This window comes from Charadrius vociferus, unplaced genomic scaffold, assembly GCF_000708025.1.
Source record: "Charadrius vociferus isolate BGI_N301 unplaced genomic scaffold, ASM70802v2 scaffold75, whole genome shotgun sequence".
Classification (NCBI taxonomy): domain Eukaryota; kingdom Metazoa; phylum Chordata; class Aves; order Charadriiformes; family Charadriidae; genus Charadrius; species Charadrius vociferus.
The window spans coordinates 734,720-755,502 of record NW_009648545.1 but is presented as its reverse complement, the minus strand read 5'-3'; the positions used below and the strand labels follow the sequence as shown (position 1 = coordinate 755,502).

Here is a 20,783-nt window from a genome sequence, read left to right as displayed (position 1 = left end):
AAGCTATCTTTAGAGAGTCTATCCCATAACTGAAGCAGAAATAAATCACACACGTTACATCCAACAAACTTTATTTACTTTTTTTGTATTGGTTTAATTGCTACTTCAGTCTAAGCAGCCATAAAGAGATACTTTAGTTTGTCTTGTAGTAACTGTTCATACACCCATGCTTCCCCTAACAAGCATGTGGTTAAGGAACCAGGAAAGAGAGATATCTATATTTTGCTATTATAATAATAAATAGGGAGTTTAACAAATCCCTGCAATTCATTATCTCAAGAGTAAAAACACTCCTTTGCCCAAATAAAAAGCTTCATATTTCACTGTGTATAAAAACAGAGACCCAGAGATAGAAACACGCATCACTTCATCTTCAAGTCAGTGACCTTCAGCACTACTTCAAATACAGAAGCAAAAGATTATGCTGATGAATGCAGAAGTAATTTTCAGAAGATCACACAGCTGAATACTTCTGACTAATACAAAAAAGTGTCAGAAGCCAAGCATCTTTTCCAGGCTAAAGACATATTTAGCATGTTTTTCAGAGTAAGTACCAAATACTGGGCATATTGTCTATGTGGAAACATAATACTTACCTGGCCTGCTTTACTAAACCTATGGCCAGCCAATATCATATGAAATGCAAACTTTCTAACCATGGGACTTCTCATGTTTATAAAGCAATGTGCTGCCTGCTCCAACAGAAGTGCACTGCGAAGATCTGAATCCTATTTAAAAGGAAAAAGGAGAATTAGCATTAAAACAAGGCCACTCATTATGTTTGTGTTCAACTTTGAGACTAACAGGGACAGTAATCTGTAACAGTGCTGTGAAGTTGAAGATTCGTTTATATACAAACATTATATGTATATGTGTGCATGTAAAAGAAAAAAGGCTAAAATTAATTTTCACTTTGTTATAGTGTTCAATACCAAACATGCTGGTAATTTTTTTCCAACAGAGAGATTTATATATCAACCTATGAGTGACAACAGAAATATTTTCTGGGTTTTTTTCAGTTACTCAGGCTATGGTGTTTAAAACTTACCATTACCTCTGAAGCACTCCGCTACATTTTCCCCTCCCTCCCCCTGCAGAAATTAAGGCTTTAATAGGATGAAGGAAAGATAGAGGGAGTAGTGGAACTTAGTGAATTTGTATCAAAAGAAGCAGGATGATTTCTTAATGTACAATTTCTTATTACCCCCTTCTCTTCTTACACCAATGCACAGCTGTATTATTTCAACCAATCAAAACAGAATCTACTTGATTTTACTACAGTTCAACTCCATGCTCTCAGTGACGTCCAAATACGTGTCTAGACCACAATATACTCTGAGATACCTATATAGTATCCCATGAAGATTTTCCTTGCAACTGCCAAAAGGCACCACCATATGATTTTAAGTCATAAAGTGACTGCGCAGAGCCAACAGTATTTAAATTCCTTAATTAAATACCTTATATTGCTCACATAAATTTTGGTAGCAAGCTTAAGTTGAAAGGGCACGAATGATGCTAAAGTCATTTGAGAGAGAAACTTTCAGAACTAAGCAAATTTATTTGATGCTTAATCTGTCACAGGAAAAGTGTCAGAAGCATCATATTTGGTGCAGCTGGCCTCAAAGCCAGAATTGCCAGACAGACTTTCCTCTCAAGCTACATAGAAGATGCTGTACTTCTATTGGTATTATATTTGTTTTGCTCCTTTTCAAGCAAGACCCTTTCTGGGCTGTTAGAGGCTAATTTCATGCTTAATTTCCATGAATTAATGTCACAAAAGTGTTCAGAGTAGCTTTCACTTACAGAATAAGATTCTAATGATTCATAACAGCTAAGCTACAATAATGCCTTAGTTAAACTATACAGAACTTCTGACTGTATGTGGGATAGTACCCATTACGGTTCTGTCAAGCCATGATAATACCTTTAACCCATGAAGTCTTAAACTGAAAGGATGCCATACAAGACCTAAGCAGCTGTCAAAGAAAAGTAGTTATGAATCCAAAGATACCAAATGCATATTTGCACATTTAAAGAAGTCAAGGAAGTCACTTGACTAGAAAGAAAAAGAACAACAGTACTAGTTTCTTCACTTGAAGGGTAAACAGTTTCCTTCACTTTATGCTTTATACCAGCTCATTTGCTACCTTTGGCTAGCAAATATCATAGGACAAGAATTAGAATGTAACCTAGAAGTGCTCGGGTAAGTAAACAAACTGGGAAGGGCACGAGTAGAAAAAGCTACTAAGACTTTTACCTCACTGGTTAAACGAATCAGAAGAGCAGCTGCCTCTGAATATTTGCTTTGACTTTTTAAGATTTCAGCACTAAGCAGCACACAGCGTTCAGCCAGAACCATGTTCCTAAAGCAAAAACATAAGTGTATTAATAAATATTTATCAAACTAAACCACAGAAAAAAAACGTTCACCTCAAATCTGACAAGTTTTCTCCACATCAGTGATGTTCTGTTGTTTATCCTTCTTAAAGTAAAATACATGAAAGTTCATCCTCTGCAAAACAACCACGTACAGATTGACACATTAAGTGTCTTATCCTACTAGAAGAGCAGCTTTTAAAAACAAAAAGCTAGAGAGCATATTTGAGGACAGTACTTATAAAAATACCAACTAAAATGATCCACCCAACTAAATGATCTGATAAACAAGAAGTCCAACAGCAAGAAACAAGTTGTGCTGGGTTGACCAAGCTGTTCTATGACACCCCCTCCTCAGCAAAACGGGGCGGGGGGTGGGGGGGAAGAATTTAAAAAGCTCATGTGCTGAGATACGGACAGGGAGGTCACTCACCAGTAACAATCACTGGCAAAACAGACTTTGCTTGCAGAAGACTAAGCTAATTTATTGCCAATTAATAACAGAATAGGATAGATACATAAAAACAAAACTAAAACACCTTCCCCCCAACTCCTCCTTCCAGGCTCAACTTCACTCTAGTTCTTCTACCTCCTCCTCCCCCCAAGCAGGGCAGGGGGACACACAAAAGGAGTTGCAGTCAGTTCATAACGTTTCATCTCTGCTGCTCCTTCCTCCTCACATTCTTCCCCAACCCCCATGTGGGGTCCCTCCCACAGATACAGTTCTTCAAGAATTGCTCCAGCATGGAAGGTACAGGGTACAGTCCTTCAGGAACAGACTGTTCCAGTGTGGGTTCCCCATGGGCCACAGCTCCTACCAGAAACTTGATCTGGTGTAGGCTCTCCACAGGCTGCAGATTCCTTCAGGGCACATCCAGCCCTCTCTGGCATTAGGTCCTCCACAAAGATCCCTGTTCCACTGTGGTCCTCCATGGACTGCACAGGGACAACCTGCTTCACCGTGGTCTTCTCCACAGGCTGCAGGGAAGCACCTCCTCCCCCTCCTTCCTCATTGACCTTGGTGTCTGCAGGGCTGTTTCATTTTCTCACTCCTCTCACAGCTGCTGCGCAGCAATTATTACCCTTTAAGTACATTATCACAGAGGCACCACCAGCACTGCTGACGGGCTCAGCTTTGGATGGCAGCAGGTCCATTTTGGAACTGGGTGAAAACTGGCTCTGTCCAACATGGGGGCAACTCCTGCTGTGTTCTCACAGAAGCCACCCCTGAAACCACCCCACTACCAAAATCTTCCAGTTAAATCCAATACACAAGTTTAATAAGCACTCTGTTAAGAACAGCACAGATCCCATTCCAATGTTATCCGAGATAAACTAACACATCTTACTCTAAAATGTTACCATCACTCTATGATCTTTTAGTCATCTGGCACTATCACTGTGCAGCAGAAGAAAGCTAAGCCACTGGGTCTTTCAACTTTCATTGGATCAGTACGAAAGTAAACAACATACTTGCAAATATCTCGATAGGTCTGAATCGCCGTTTCCATATAATGAGCAGGATATGGTCTAGGAGCTCCAGGCTGAAGGAAAGCTGACACTGCTGCCATTTCCTACAAGCGAAATTCAGTACTGTCACTGTAGTTTTTTGGTTTGTTTTTTTTTTTCACCAAATTGTAAACCTTAAAATGCTGAGGAACACGTTTCATCTACTAGTTCAAGATCTTCATCTTATCAATTACTGGCATGTAAAAGCATATCCAACATACTATAACTGATAAAAGGTTAAATACAACAGCCTATTTATGGCTCTGCTTGTAGTTAGCCAGACAGCAGCAAGAGAGTTATACACACTCACAGAAGTGTGTTCCGTTGATGGTACCCCCAATACTATGTGGAAGTATTGATTCAGTACTGCCTTACAAGTCCAAGAGATAATTTCTTATTGCAGGAACAATCTTTCTGATAAAGTAGCACTACTACCTATTTTAAGATGAGGACTGCTTTCTGAGTTTTGCTTAAATAAAGTTACATTCTCAGCTTCCAAGGAAACTCTAGTACATGCACTCTGAAATTTTACTTCTTTTCTTATGGGGCAAAGAGAGGATAGCAAAGTTTTTCTGCTGTAAGTAAAGACTAAGACTTGTAGGTTGCAAAAATTCATAATTAAGACCTCTACAAACCATTCATTAAGAAATTAAGATAACTTTTCAGATTATCCAAATGCAGAGCAGCTTTCTGTTCTGCAAAAATACACATTTATGTAAAGGTTTTACATCAAGATGGGACAGTATATACAAGAATGCTTCCGTAGCACTACAAAGTAAAGTTTCAAATTTAATCAAGTTAACTAGACCAAAGCCTACAAAACATAGCTTCTAACAATTGTTAGAACAAGCTTATTTTCCCCCAGTGATCCCATTTATCTTATTGAAAATTATTTTAGTCACATATATCTTCATACTCAAGCGAAATTAATGAATGAGTATGTGTTTACAGTGAAGTTCAGCAGTGATGTATTCAAACTATATCACTGAAGTGCTAATCAAAAAAGGTACAATGCCATATTTATAATGACATAGTCTTGACTTCCTAGCAAATAAGTATTTTGCCAAAGTCTAAAAGAGATACTATTAACTCAAAACCAGGTGTGAAGTAATTTATCAGACTACGAGTTTAAAGATCCATTTTGCTAGAGGTTGCATTCTAGATATTCTCCTTTCCATATTTCACATTTTAAGAATTCAGTCTTCCAATTTTTATTCACATCTTTATTCCCTTCATAAAACAGCAGTCAGTAGATCTGAGAACACTTTAGGATTTGCTAAAGATATTCAGCAAATTTGGCAAGACCCTTATAAATTTGGAGGCAGAGGGAAGAGATTGCATTTTGTTACCTTCAGACAAGTACTAGAGATTATTAGGAAAAGTTCACAGAATGCTTATGTTATGTGAAGTACCAACCAGTGCTCCAGCTGCATAAAGCATTGCCTGATCATTTAAGAAGTCTTTCTTTGCTGTATGGTAACAGCTATATGCAAGTTCATAGTGTTGCACCAAAAAGCACAAGTCTGCCATTTTCCGGATTTGAAGCTCTGGTGCTTCTGGTGGATACCTATAAATACAAATATTTAAATTCAAACTCATAATTTTAATAAATAGAGCAAGACATGCTCTATAAAGTCTTCCCCTCTCATCTTAATTTCTATTCACAGAGTAGGAATAAGAACTGCACTGCTTCAGCCTTACCCAAAAAACAGCTATAGAAAAGTGCTTCCTTACTGCCACATGTAACTTGGTTTCACACCCTACTTTCTGATTAACGAGATTCACTATTCCACTAACGTTCAAAGCAAGCATTCCTCTTACTCAAGAAATATTGGAAAAAGTATGCATCTATCACTGAAACTGCTCAGAAAGATTAACTGTTACAGCTAAACAGAGATGTACGAGAAAAAAACGTAAGACTTTGACTGTTCACCTAGATGTAGTTATTTCTCTCCATTTCTTTTTGAAAGAAAAAAGCTAAAAAACTATGCCTTACGCCAAAACACTGGGCAAGTTCCTGTACTCCCCAAGCAGTCTATCTTTTGATTATTCAAATACACACGAATCATTTTAGTGAAGATCAAATACATTTTCACAGACACTTGTTAGTCAAACTTGGTAGGAAATAAACTATGCTTAGAGCTCAATAGAGTAAGTTGAAATTAACATTTTGATTATGAATCCAAAGACACACAATATACAAACTTAAAGCTATACATAAGTCTCAGGGACATTAACTTCGGTTAGGTAATATCCAAGAACTATGTAGACTTCTGTGGTTAAGATAAGACAGCTGAAGAGGATGCTTTTCACGATTATACATTCCCATTTATAGAGGGAATTTACAAAGCATACAGAATTAATATTCTGGTAAAATTTTAAAACTGGTTTTAGGGTAAAATACAGGTGCAAAAAGTATGAAATAACCCTTAATTTAGCTCTCAAACGTACTTGCAAAAAGCAATATACTTAATAATAAATTAACTGCAGTAAATTACATTGTTACATAAACAAAAGTACCTATAAAATGGTGTCTGGCTTAAATAAGAAAAGAAAAAGCTTGTACTAATCTAAAAAAACCAACCCCTTACAACAGACATAACATCTTTTTATTACTATTACTCTTAAAAACCTATGTTATTTGTAACTTCAAAAGCTTCACTGTAAATATTGCAGGAAGACAGCTCTGTGAATAGTTTCTTTTATCCCTTTTTTCTTTAAGTTCTGCCACTCCTTTATTGCAGTTTTAGGCATAGTACTTTTCACAATTTATCCAATTGAAGTCTTACAATATTGCTGATTTAGTTCGCTTCACAGAACACCAAACACACACAGGCTTTCCCTCCCCCCAAAAAGAGGTTTATTTTCAGCTTAGATCTAAAAGTAAGGACTGAAACTACTCACAGCAAACCAGAAGTATTCTTCAGTTCATTTATGCTTTTCTCTGGAACCTTGCTGCCACTAAACCATTTTTTAGTAGCAGAAAACAGTGATCGACTCAAGCCTTTCCTGGATATTAACTGCAAAAAGACACCAAATTAGAGTATTACATTGTAAGAGACATACTAATTTAAGTTAAACTAATATAAAAACACAAGCTTCATTAAGGCTTCCCAAATTCTGGATTTTTTTTCCCCCATAAGACAGAAATAAACAAAAACAATAAAACAACCAAGAGCACACTCCATTAGAATGAATCACTGACACAGAATAAATATATGAATTGCAACTTTATTTCAACGTCAGACAGCTGAGCTTCACTATTGTTGCTGTAAACTGCAGATGTCTGGATACTAAGAGCTGAAACATTTGCTGTATCTGTTTGAAATCTAACATAATATCTAACTTCTGGTATCAGCCCAACCTAAAATCTAGATTAAGTACATACTTCAAGAGAGAACATTCTCCCCATCACTACCTACCTAAAGCATCACCACATTGCAAACATCAATTTCAAGCATCAAGGGTACTAGTCATACCTGCAAGTGAGGTTACACAACTTTATTCTTTTCGATAATTTCCACTAATGAGGCAGCTTCCACATGGAATTACCATTCCCAAAATCTAAGGCAAACTACATCTCTTTTTAAAGGCAACTTTAAGAAAATGTAACATCATGCTTTTCTTACCACAACTACAAATGTATTACTACATTTCTAACGGTAAAGCTGTTTGCTACGCTTTATATATGCACTGGGTTTTTTTTAATGTTTCTTCGTAAAACTTCCCAAGCATAAACGTGGTTAGCAGATACAAACTCTTCCAAAAGTCAATTCAGGCAGTGTTCCTTACAGCACATAATACTTAGTATCAAAATCCCTCATACTTAAAACTATAACCTGAATGGACAATTCAATCAGAGTTCAGACAAGACTAATATTTGGGTCCAAGTCTAATGCTAAATACTGTAATTTGATTGTACTAATCTACGTCAATCTACCTCTCCAGATGTTTAAGACTATACAAAAGTGAAATACTTATAAAAGAAAGGACTTTACTGTAATCAAAATAACTTTAACATGTCCTTGACTTAACATGGGCATGATATTAACTAACACCCTTCCAAAAAATCCTAGTTTGAGAGAAGAATATTCAGTTACAAAGACTGCACAGATCAAAAAAGAGAACTGCATGTTTTAGGGTGTCCACACATTTCTTCCCCTATCAAGAAGCAGCAGTAGAAATATGCAGCTTTTTTGCTGACAATTATTGACCAAAATACATTTCTTAACTTTTGTTGTGCATTCTAATGTTGAAACACAAAAAGTACATTTTGTTCCTCATGCCAGATTCATCCAGAAGCATAAAATATTAACATCTTAAGAGCAAGGACAGATATTCCTGATAACAGTTCAGACAGGCTTTCACCAAGAAGCCACCTTGCACTGAAGCTCTGTTGATACAAGTTGGTTTTTGTTTTGTTGGGTTTTGTTTTGTTTTTTTAAAAGACAAATTGAGCAAAAATGATGACTTCAGCTATTTCTCTTAGATTTACTTACAGTTTTCAATAAAATCATTAATCATTAGATGCAGAAGGAAGTAATAATTTCAAAACAGATTTTTGGATAACTGGATTTATACCTCAACTGTTTTTTCTTATTACGGCACAAAGTATTTTTAAAAGTAAACTAACCTGATCATTAAGTTGCCTAATTGTCTTCTCTATATGTGGCAAAAGTCCCCTAAATGTGAATTCCTGTATGAACTGTCTAATTCGATCGTGATCTGTGAGTGTTAAACAAGCACCATGAGGTGTTCCAGAATTTGACTTCTTTGAGTCTTGCAATGATGCAGTAGCCTTCATGTAATCCGTACTATCCAAACTGCCACTGGGATGATCCAGTTGAAGGGGGTGAGTCTTAGAGTTATTTGACAGACCATCTATTGAAAGATTGAAATAAAAACCCCAGTAAGTATAAAGTTACTTAAACATTTCGGTTTTAAAACATCACTTTTATTAACCTACTTTAAAGCTTTCCTTTCTCAGAACTCTGTTAAGCAAATCTATTCACCAATTATTCTGCACTACAGATCAATGCTGAGCCGACAGCAGCAGAGCACTACCTGAGTATTACATCACGCCTGAAATTCTTCAAAAAGGTCAGGAAATCCTAGGAACTACAACACGGTTAAATAAGTACAGTTTTGGTTCTCAACTACAGTGCAAAGAATCCCAAGTATCAACAACATTGAAGGAAAATTATGAAAACATTAAAACCAGAGTCAAATATTCATGAAGTCAATATATTCAAAATCAAATATTCATTCAAGTTGGAAATGCAGCAATTACTACAATGGCTCCATTAGATTAATTCACTCTCTTCTGCTTCTGTTTTAAGGTTAAAATAAACCAAATTCATTTTCCATACCCTTCCAAGCAATCGCAATCTAAAACAAGCTCCTCTAAATTCCTCTTAGTTCAGTGAAAAGGACAGCTGACCACTACTGCATCTAGGTATCCAACTAGATCGAGACCACGTTTCACTCTAAGGCTTAAATAGCTCTCTTATTTATTAATTGCTTTCTATACAAGAAAATCAGCTTGCTTTATCTAGCCCTAGCTAGTACTGACCAAAGCTGAGCTGTGAAAGCAAATCCTTAATGGATTTTACTCATGAAATGTAAAGCAGGATATGTAAAATTCAAACAGCAGCTTGCAGACTACATCTGGGCTGTAAGGCCTCAGAAAGCCGCTTTTTTAGGCAACTGCAGGCTCTCCTACATATGCTAGGTCTCCCCGTGCCTTTCAAGTCAGGTCTGAAGGATCTGCGCTGAGTCAGGCCAGACCGCATGAGGTATGTCCACTTCTTCCCTATTCAATGATGTTTCTCATCTGAATCCTACACAACTGCCTTAAAATTCAAAAAAGACCAGGCATTAACATGCACTCGACTTCATTTATTGTCCTCTGCCATCCACGAGCTCAATTGTGAGGCAAGTTCTTCCAGCCAACTTAGAAAGTAACTACCTACTCTGTCAGTTCCAGATTTAAAGCCAAAAACAAACAAAAAACCCTCAGCTTCCAAAGCTACATCAGAGCACACTAACCAGAACTTTTACTATGATGAAAATTAAATATGTAATCCTATGTTATTTTATATTAATTGTCATTAATTTATGACCATGAGCCAGCAATGCGCTGTGGTGGCCAAGAAGGCCAATGGCATCCTGGGGTGCAACAAGAGTGTGGCCAGCAGGTTGAAGAAGGTTATCCTCCCTCTCTACTCTGCCCTGGGGAGGCCGCATCTGGAATACTGCGTCCAGTTCTGGGCTCCCCAGTTCAAGAAGGACAGGGAACTGCTGGAGAGAGTCCAGCAAAGGGCTACAAAGATGATTAGGGGATTGGAGCATCTTTCTTATGAGGAAAGGCTGAGGGACCTGGGTCTTTTTAGTCTGGAGAGAAGACAACTGAGGGGGGATCTTGTCAATGCTTACAAATACTTAAAGGGAGAGTGCCAGAGGGATGGGAACAGTCTTTTTTCAGTGGTGCCCAGTGATAGAACAAGAGGTAATGGGCACAAACCTGAAAACAGGAAGTTCCATCTTAACATGAGGAGGAACTTCTTTACTTTGAGGGTGGTAGAACACTGGAACAGGCTGCCCAGAGAGGTCATGGAGTCTCCCACACTCAAGGCATTCAAATCCCACCTGGACGCTGTCCTGTGCAACCTGCTGTAGGTGACCCTGCTGTGACAGGGGGGTTAGACTAATTGATCTCCAGAGGTCTCTTCCAACCCTGACCGTTCTGTGATTCTGTCAGAGTTTGCAGACAATATGCTTAATCTTACAGAAGATGAGTCCAATACATCGATAGCCATCTACCAATTACCACCAATCCAGCACCTCAGCACCACAGCATTTTTCTTTGTGCACACCAAGTTACATTATCTGATTATTATTATTTGATCATTTAGAAAATTATTACTTTGAATTCTCTAACAAATCACTGAAGTGATTACTGTCCAAGACATTAGACAACTGTATAAATGCTATCACATCGATCACTGAAGTGATTACTGTCCAAGACAGACAACTGTATAAATGCTATCACATCAATGTTTTGATAGAAGTTATAAAAATACCTTTAATTTCACTGTCTAAGCCATCTGATATCAAGTGATCGGTATTCTTGTTTGAAATGACAGTATAAGGACTATCTTCATAGCAATCCTTCAAGAAAAAAAGAAAAAGTCTGAATTTTAAGAATACTAGAGCACACAAAAAAGTCAGTCATTAGTAGTTGATAACTTTAATAACAGTTAAATGAATTATTAAGAAAGCATGTCTGTTTGTATATATTAATTTCTTAAGTAGTTTGTGAGGCTTTAAGAATCTTTCCTATTGTAAAGATGAAAGTTATTCACCAACAAATGAAGCAAGTATCTTCTGGCTTGCTCAAATAGCTTCACTGTAAACTAAAGCAAGGAATTCCAACTCTTACACAGCAATGCCTACCATAGTGAAAATATGCTCCCTGAAGCAATTCTTGAACAAGCTCATACAAAAAAAGAAGTCATTTATGTTGGACATGGGACAGACAAAAGAAAAAGATCTAATTAGTTTATGGTGGAACATTATTTACTGATCCTCTTAGTTTACAGAATTAGATGTTTTGACTTTCCAGTGCCAGCTAGATTTGGTAAAGAACCATGATTCCACAAACCAACCTTTTAATCAGATGCAGTTTAAACTGCAGGTCAGTCAAAAGCAAACTCAAGGAGGAATATTTTTGGTCCTGAAGCCAAAAATACCAATGTTTATGGCAACTGAACTCAAGACACACTATCATTTGCCATCTTAGCAGATGACAGCAGACCAGACTGCAAGAAGTTACCAGAAAACACACACATACCCCCACACTGTTTAGTGAAGCACAGAAGACTTGGGGGGGGGGGGAAGTTTTAAAAGTGAAGAAAATTAATCAAAATGAAGGTAGGAAGTTACTATGAACAGGACACTTCTGAGGTTACTTGCTCTTGTCAGTGCATAAAGCACAAGTCTATTATGTCAGTGCTCCTGTCAGTCTATTTCTTACAGTCTAGTATTTCAGTGCTCGTTACTGTCAATTTAAGTAGCACAGAAGGCAGTTCTTTGCGAGAGCACTCATCTTATGCCCTAACATAGCTACGACTTTTTGTGAGAAGTATCTTGACTGCCTATTAGCCCATTCTGTAGAAACACATACATATTACTAAGGAAAAATTTAACACAATTAAAATTGACATTCATATGCACCTTAGAAATTGTTTTTAGAATACGATAATACCTGATTCTGGATAGTGTTTTTCTGAAGGTACTGACTCCAAGGATCTGGTATCTGTTCATCTATTCCTCTATTAGACACCCGAGAATTTATTTTTAGCAAATAGCAACCCTGAGTTCCATATCTCTGCTTCATCTCTTCATAAATGGAGTCAGCTCTGAAAAAAATAAAACAAAACATTTACCCTGTCTTGGTATCAAACCAATTCTATTCTAAGTGTGTGCTGCAACAAGCTATTTTAGACTATTATCCATAGGGATTAAAAGGAAAATTCTCCTATTTTTAAAGCAGTCCTTATGCAAGAATGAAGCTGAGAATCTTTGATAATGAGTTCAGCAAGCTAGTAAAGAAAGCATCTACCTCAAGAAGCTAGGACTGATTCTTTTTGTTTTAAATTAACACAAGAAGTAGACCTAAAAAGAATACTTAAGGAAATCTGCCCTGATAATAGTCAGCATACTAGTTAATGGATCCTGTCACGTCTAATCTCAACAGAATTTATAAATGCAAATATTTCAGTCAAAGAGTTCATCTTTAAGTTCACTGACAGCAGAAGGCCCACCTTTGTTCCTCTCCTGTGCTTACATCATGCAGTAACACATAGTACTTGAGCGTGTTTGGTATAAACCACTTGGGATATAAGTATTCATTACTATGCTGAATTCGATGTTGTTCTTGAGACAGCTTCAGGAATTGCTCCACAGGCTCTGGTTCACTAGAAGAGACTACAAGCATACCTAAATTCATGTTAAGGACATTTACCAAAAGAACCCAGGAAGAACCACTGATCATATAAGAAAATAGGAAGTGTATGAGTACAACGTTTAAGCCTGGAAAACAAACTAGCACAAAAGTACGTGCAATTAGAGTTTAGCCTTAGTCTCAAAAAACACTACCTGAACGGTCAGTTAACTAAAATCTGTAGCATGAGATGAAACAGGATTTTGTGCCAATTCTGACACTGAATCCAAGTTTAAGCCAATACATATTAGCTAATAGTTCATTTAATTTTTTACATACAGACCAACTATTCACATATGAAACATAACTGAAATTCACCCCCACTGTACTTTAATTTTCAACTTCCAAGAATTGTTGGAACTTTAAGATACCACCTGAGCAACAATAACAGCCAGTGTTCATAAACACAGCAAACATCTTCTGAGTAAAGAGCAGAAGCATTCAGATTATCTCAATGCAACTACATGATCATTAATAAGGAACATCTTGCTCTGCTACATCTATTCACCAAATCAAAGACAGTAATTCAGAGAAGCCAGAAAGCAAGTTGTACTTTAAATGTTACAAAACTTAGAAGTCAAAGGCCAGAATCAATATTTTGCCAAGTTAATTCTGCACAAATTTGGCTACTAACATACCTGTTCCACCATACTGAAATGATAAAGAGTTAGGAAGAGAGTAGGTGTTATGAAACCCACAGCATTTTAATTCTTTTAAAGCTAAACACCAGCTACATCATGAAACAGTTCATATTTTCATTTTCTCTGTAGACAAACTAGTCAGGCCTAAGTTTTGGTTAAAAAAAAAAAAACACACACAAGTGAAAGCATTTAGGCACCTTTCCAGACTTCTTTTTGTCCAAAATAGCTCAAAGTTCACCAATTTTCCAAAACACCCTCCCCAACCTCCCCCCTCCATCTGCTGCAAAAAGCAGTGAAAAGCAGGAGGTGATCCCAAACACACAAGCCTCTGCTGTACATAAGGGACAGTAAATAGATACCTAAAGAGCTACAGCAGAAAGTGTTTTAGCATAGGGAAGTTTAGTTTACAGGTATTAGAGTTTTCTATGTGTCAGTCTGACACATTAAAAAGTATGGTTAAAAAAAAAAAAACACCCTGATCCCCTTAAGAAATTAGTCTGTATAGTTAGACATATTGAAAAAAGTTGTATTTCAAATCATAATGGCAAAAACAGTTATTGCAAAGTTTCAAAAGTCTCCTACATTACATTTCTGCAGTCAGCTCTAACAGACTTCACTAGAGAGGTCTGTAACGCTCAAAGGATACACGCAACATAGTGGTTTAAGAATTCATGATCTGATGCAGGCATGGACTGAAGAAAGCACTCTCTGTAAGACTCAAACCAAGGAGTAGTAGCTGGAATACACAGTAAGATAAGACAAAATTAGAACATTCAGCAAAACTTCTGTTTACTCATTTATGAAAAGGAAATATGAAAGACTACACCTAAAAGTGAAGCTTGCAAACTCTGACAAGGTTTGCTCGGAAAGAAGGGGGAAAAAAGTCTAAGGAGAAAGCACCTAAAATACACACAAGTGGGAGAAACAGTATCATTTTGAATCAAGTCCTGTGAAACTGAAGAGTAGCTTAAGCACCAATTTCAAGACTGTAGGCTAACATGTATTCAGTCCTTGTTAGGAGTAACTACTCCTTACCACCACTTTAAACACACATGCACATACTTGGGAAAGAAAAAAACAAATCAAAATTCTTCTAACAGTCACTGAATTTGCCTCAGCTAGAGATGCAAGAATTGATCAGGAAGCAAAATTCATTTTTGAGTATGTAGAGGAACTAAGGATTACCAAAACCCTATCCTGACAGTTTGCCCAAAGCTTTTTGCAAGTTTTGTGACTTGGCTTGACAGTAGTCCCCCTTCCTCTCCCCTACTGAAATAAACAGTTCAGCTGTCAAACAGACAGCTGTCAAACAGCTGGCAAAGCAGAGATCCAAAAAGCTAAAAGCTCAGATCCACACTGTTCCATTAATGCCTTATAATGTTAACCTCCCATGTTCAGATGCCCTTTTACAGTATGGATTTCCTCTTTGCAAGAGTAACAAACCAAGGGAAACCAAGTATGTCTGGAACATCCAAAGAATGTGTGAACCTAAAAATACTGTCCGTTTCTTTCCACTCCAACTATCAGTCTAGCAATGAAGTATTATTTGTTCATTCAGTTCTGTTTTAAGCCATCTCAATTCCACACTCAATTCCACTCAATTTCCTTCCCTTGTGTGGAAAAAAACCCTAGAGCAAAATCAGTCCACTTCCAATAACCTGATTTGAAGTTAGCTGGAATCCGGTGTAAATTCATCTGCAAACTAGAAAACAATAACTAGTACCAAAAAAAAATGCATTACTAAGAAATCCTGAAGATATTTATTTTCTTTATATGGCCCAAGGAAACACATTCCTTGATTTAACTCACATAAGAATATTTAATGCTTTGTAAACCTCTCCTGTACCCACGCCCCCAAGAAAACCCACCAACTCGATTTCTTAGCTGACTTGATGAAATTGGGTTTCATTTTTGTTTTGGAATTACCTTCCAGTGCATGAAGTTAATGCATTTTGTTTAATCCTACATTGTCAGGCCATCTCACATCAGCTTCATCCACAGAGAAGTCAGATGTAGTCATACTTCATAACTGAACTCAGTGTAGCAGTCAGCTTACCTCACAAAGATCCACAGGAGGCAAACTTCTAGCTTTTGATTACAGCCTTTCTAGCAACTGCTCTCTGAGCACTCATCTAGGGCATAGAAACCTCTTGGCTTTACTAAGTCCCACATGTAAATATGCCAACTATTTAAATCAAAGAAAACAGCTTGTTATTAAAAACAATATGCATATTTTCCACAAGTATACCAAAGCCTTGTAGCAACTCAGGTTCAGACCAAACAGTGTTAAACTACTTAAGGTAGAAATTTCAATGGCATTTTAGTTTCAAGCTCTGCTTTACAGCTGAACCACAGCAAAAAAGTTTTTTTAAAAATCTGGCACAGCTACAAACAGGGAAGTACTACTTTGTTTTGTGGGTGGATTTTGGTTTGGGTTTTTTTTTTTCCCCCTCCCCTTTCTCATTCAGTCTATTAAGAACCTTGGAAGTCACTACAAAGGCAACTGGATTCCCTCTACACAACAACAACATACATTAACAGGTTTCATTCAAGGCTATTTACAGGACTTTAATCATTTATAGCAGATACTTAAAATAAACATGCACCATATTCAAAACAAAAACAATACTTGAAAAAGTCTCATCATGTACCAATTCATAACACATAGCAACACTGTGTCATTTAGGTACACAGACCTGTATGTTTTGCTTTTTTGCAGTAATATGTTTACAGTATACTAAACAAGCAGAACTGAAGTTTAGGCAAACTTGTTAATGTGTTCAGAAATTGTTAAGAAAAAACCTGGGAAGTAATATTCATACATAACAACTTAAGAGTAAGAAGCCTACCTCATGAGGTTTTGTACTTTTTAGCTACCTGACTGACCAAGATGAGTTTCACAGACAACAATACTCCAGCACATTCAGAAAGGAAGGCATTTAGCAGCATCTGAACAGACACTATTAAAAGGCATGAACTTTCTTAGTATCTAAAACTAAAACCATCAAAATCTGACCACAACATGGAGCCTCCCTGTAAGCTGACAGGTCAATAATCAGTGCATTTTGGTAGCAAGTCTTATCAACTATGTGAAAATGTATTAAAAAGCTTTTTAATGTTGTTTGGGGGGGGGGTTGGTGGGTTTTTTTTTCCGGTGGGTTTTTGTTTGGTTTTGTTTTTTGTTTTTGGGTTTGTTTTTTTTTTTTTTTTTTTAGAGTCATACTCCAGAAAGAACTTCAATATAGCAGAGGTATATGTGCTCTAAGTACTGTCAGCGCTGTAGTTCCAATTTGAAAAGCACTACTATCCCCCGAGGAGCAAGTTCTATAGAGAAGCAGAAAGTATTACATTTGAAATACAGAACAGTGACAGTATACAGTTCCATAGGATCAAATAAGACAGTGCTTTTACAGCATCAGGGCATTTCCCACCACCACTCAGCACTTATTGACTCTACAGAAAGACCAAATGATTTAGATTAACAGGAATAGAAATGTGACTAAAAAATTAAACAACCATCACCAACAATTTTTCATTTTGGGGAAAAAAAAAAAAAAATATGTGGGAACACACATCTACGCCAAGAAGAGTGCTAAACAGTTGTAGCAGATGGTAAGGAAAGGTGGATGGGGCACATGGAAAAGGAATATAGGGCAATTTGGTAAATTGGCACCAACCACAAAAAAATACCTGAATAAAACGTGGATGTGTTCAGTTCCATCAGTGTCTCTTTCCAATTACTGTACCAAGGAACACTAGCTTTAACTGAGCGATCTGATAGAAAAAACATGATATTATTATACTAAAAAGGGTCAAGTGCAAACACACTATTGGCTTTTATGCTCTGGTAGCACAAAGAAGAAAATCTATAACATGTAGGCCCATCAGGGACTGAAGACATTTGATTCCAGCTAACCTTAACCATGAACATTTCAGGCTCCTCAACATTTGACTACATGCTTTAATAGAAGTCAATATTAATTTCTGGTTCAGCCCAAATTCTGGGCTTGAATAAAAATGGAAATCTATAAAGTAGTAAAGAATGAAGTTGTATTTAGATATTATTTCCATTTTTCTAGTTGCAAGATACTTTAAATACAAAACACTAAATTCTGAGATTTCTCAGGCCGTAGTACTACAGTTAAAGTAACTGAAGATGTTAGCTGCTGAAAGTGGTTGCCCCAACATTCTCCCTTATCTCCATCATATTGCTGCACGCCAGCATTAGCAAACATAACCAGGGAAGTGATCCAGCTGAAAACTTATTTGGGAAAAGAAAAAAATTTTTAAAAAGTTAAGTCTTTAGTGGGATCACTTTTCTTTACTTTCCACATGCACCAGTACACGGGACACACAGGCATGGCTGAATGTAAGCACCCTTTCAGCAATCAACCAGGTCTCTCAGTACAAGACGATTATGGAACTATGAGACTATTAAACAACAAGTGTAACAAAGAAGGATTACAAACAATTAAACCAATTCACCACAGCAGTCCCAAAACTTTTCTAAAAAAAAAGTCAGTGCCAGAAACACTCATACATGAGCTTCCTAATGTTTGTGTCTTCCTTCAAAATAACTGCACTTGATCATCGTTAAAGATTAAGGACATACGTTTTAATATTGCTATCCTAGGAAACGAATTCACCAAAAGGGCAAATTAAAGAACAGATTATTTCACATTTCCATGCCAAAAGATTATGTTTTGTTTCCAGCAATGACTGCTTCTATGGGTTTTCAGTAAAATGCTCTAAAAAAGTTGAGGAGAGGGAAAAAAAAAAAAAAATATTTCTTGGTAAATACTCCTAGTTTCTAAGTAGAAAAAGGACTCTACCTGACAAGCTCAGGACTTTCTCACATCCTCCTACAGTGTAACAGGATCCAAGTTTCATCATCAAGAACACTGTGTCAGGGTTTCGAGCTAAAGCTAAAGGGGTACCACAAAACTACAAAGTTGTTACATGAATTTGTCCTTCTGTATGACTTTAAAGAAATTATACATCTCTCCTTCTCTCAAATAAGCATATAGCCAGTCTAAATGGAAATAAGAACCTAATCATTGAGAGACAGGAGATAGTCAAGTATGACAATTTGTACATCTGAAGCTCCAGCAGCAAATATGTAAAACAAAAGGAGAATTATTTGCTTCTACACCTACAAAGCATAACTTGCTAGAGTCACTATTTTTCTTCCCTTCTTCAAGTCCTCACTTCTAAATTGAGGTAATTACAAGTGTTACAGAAAAGTCTCTTCACTGAAACCATTCTGCTTTCTTAGGGTCTTCCAAGCTCTAGAATTGAAACAGACTTTCCCTCCAAAAAGATTTCACAAAAGAAATGGCAATTCACCAATTTCACAGATAAACAGGGGCACAGAAACTAAAAAAGGGTGCAAGTTTCAAATAGCTCTCAAAAATTAGAATTTCCAGGCTCAAGTCTTTTCCTTTACTATCAATATATCACACCAAGTTGAGGATGTGGCTTGTAAATTAAGTATCAAAAATTTAGAATTATGCAATTTTTCATTGTCGACATAAAAAAAAAAATCAACACACTATGACATCATCAGATACTGATCCTCATGGGTGTTTGTCAGTCTTTTGCTACAGCACAGCCAAATTCCTCACTGCATGTTGAACTTTACATACAAAACATTAAGTAATGTTAAAATAGGGCAATGCATACATGCTTTGAATTAAGTATGTACTCAAAGGCTTTAATGGATTAGGGTCTTAATTGGGAGCAGTTTAATCTTCTCAGCTCTCAAGATCAGGTCTCATTTAGTATTATTCACAATACTTTATCCCTTGAAGATCTGAAAAAGAACACTTTTAGAATATTCTAGCCATTTTGACAGTGAAATATGAAGCACTGAGTTTCATAGAAAAAAAAAAAACAAGACAAGGAATCACACACCTTTCCTCAAAACCCTTTTATCCTTAAACTTTTTATGACAACTTTATGAAATCTATGCATTAAGCAATAATTAAAGAGACAAACAAAAGAGGCCAGGACTAACTTCAATGTAAAGCTGTACATTAGTACCAATATTGTAAATAAGTTCTGATATTTATTCAGCCAAGTGTAACAAGTTAGTGTATCAGTTTTGTAACAAGAAAACATCTCTAATTTGATGCGTTATTAACGCATAGCCAAAGTACGAGTAGTATAGCCAAAGCACGAGTATTTTCTACGTTAAAATAATATGATTTATCACAAGTTCAGAAGAATTACAGCATTAGGAAACATTAACTTAAGAATTACTAATTACCTTCAGCCACTCTTTTAACATCATATAAAACCAAAACTATTTGATAGACCTGAATCAGTAAAAAGAATGACTCAAAACGGATTAACTCTTAGAGTAACTTTAGTATATGCCACAAACTTGAAAGTAAGGTTAGAATAAGTTCCAGTTTAAATCACAGAAAAACTGCCACAAACTTGAAAGTAAGGTTAGAAATCTTACAGTAAGTTCCAGTTTAAATCACAGAAAAATACAATATCATTACATACCACTAATGTTGAGATCATAATCTCCAGCTGTGATCACATTAGCTACTAGTCCTTCAGCAGGCTGACTGACAGACACAACGTCATTCAAAAGTTTTCGAATGGCACCAGGCTGAGGTGGGTGAGTAATAATGTTGTTGACAGCAATCTTCAAATTTTTAATTATGTGAAGCTGATTATTAGGATCTCTCATGTGAACTAAAAAAGAAAAAAATAGGCTTTATTGAGGAGTATAACAGAGTAAAAAGTTACCATACATTAGTATTTCTCCAGAAGTTTTTTTTTTTTTAAGATTACTTTCTTCACTAAATCTCTCCATCATCGATTTTAGATCACAGACCATATTATTTGAGTATCAAAAATGGGGGGGGAGGAGGGGAGGGGAGAACAATAAGTTACCTCATGTTCATCATTAGGCTCATCTAGGCAGACTGATGAAAACCTAGCATAGGATCTTAGCTTAAAGGATAATCACTCAGAATAAAGAAAGTACTCAAAATGCATGCCCTACACTGCTGCACCCCCTTCCTTGCAGAACGTACTCAACTTGAACAGAAACCTTATAGTAACCACATAACATCTTATATTCCAAAGGGTCCCCAGTTTCCAAGAAAACCCCAGTATAAGATAACAGCATTCAAAAAACTTGTCAGGGATAGCATAGTATTAGTTCATCCAAAATGAGCATATCCTTTCATTTTTAATACTACAGTGTCATTATCTTAGTTTGGTTTGTTGTT

The 20,783-nt window shown here is 36.6% G+C and overlaps 1 protein-coding gene across 1 annotated transcript in view; it reads right to left on the bottom strand.

Annotated features, from left to right (window-relative positions):
• Window positions 1-20,362, bottom strand: part of TRAPPC8 (trafficking protein particle complex 8) — a 49,750-nt gene extending 29,388 nt beyond the window's left edge. Inside the window, exons 1-12 of the mRNA XM_009885981.1 lie at window positions 20,341-20,362; window positions 20,047-20,241; window positions 14,180-14,269; window positions 12,714-12,888; window positions 12,155-12,308; window positions 10,971-11,058; window positions 8,522-8,769; window positions 6,793-6,908; window positions 5,305-5,455; window positions 3,853-3,953; window positions 2,261-2,366; window positions 597-728 (exon numbers count right to left, since the gene is read on the bottom strand). Coding sequence (XP_009884283.1) covers window positions 597-728; window positions 2,261-2,366; window positions 3,853-3,953; window positions 5,305-5,455; window positions 6,793-6,908; window positions 8,522-8,769; window positions 10,971-11,058; window positions 12,155-12,308; window positions 12,714-12,888; window positions 14,180-14,269; window positions 20,047-20,241; window positions 20,341-20,362 — 1,578 coding nt within the window. The remainder of the gene's footprint in view (window positions 1-596; window positions 729-2,260; window positions 2,367-3,852; window positions 3,954-5,304; window positions 5,456-6,792; window positions 6,909-8,521; window positions 8,770-10,970; window positions 11,059-12,154; window positions 12,309-12,713; window positions 12,889-14,179; window positions 14,270-20,046; window positions 20,242-20,340) is intronic.
• Window positions 20,363-20,783: the final 421 nt, after the last annotated feature.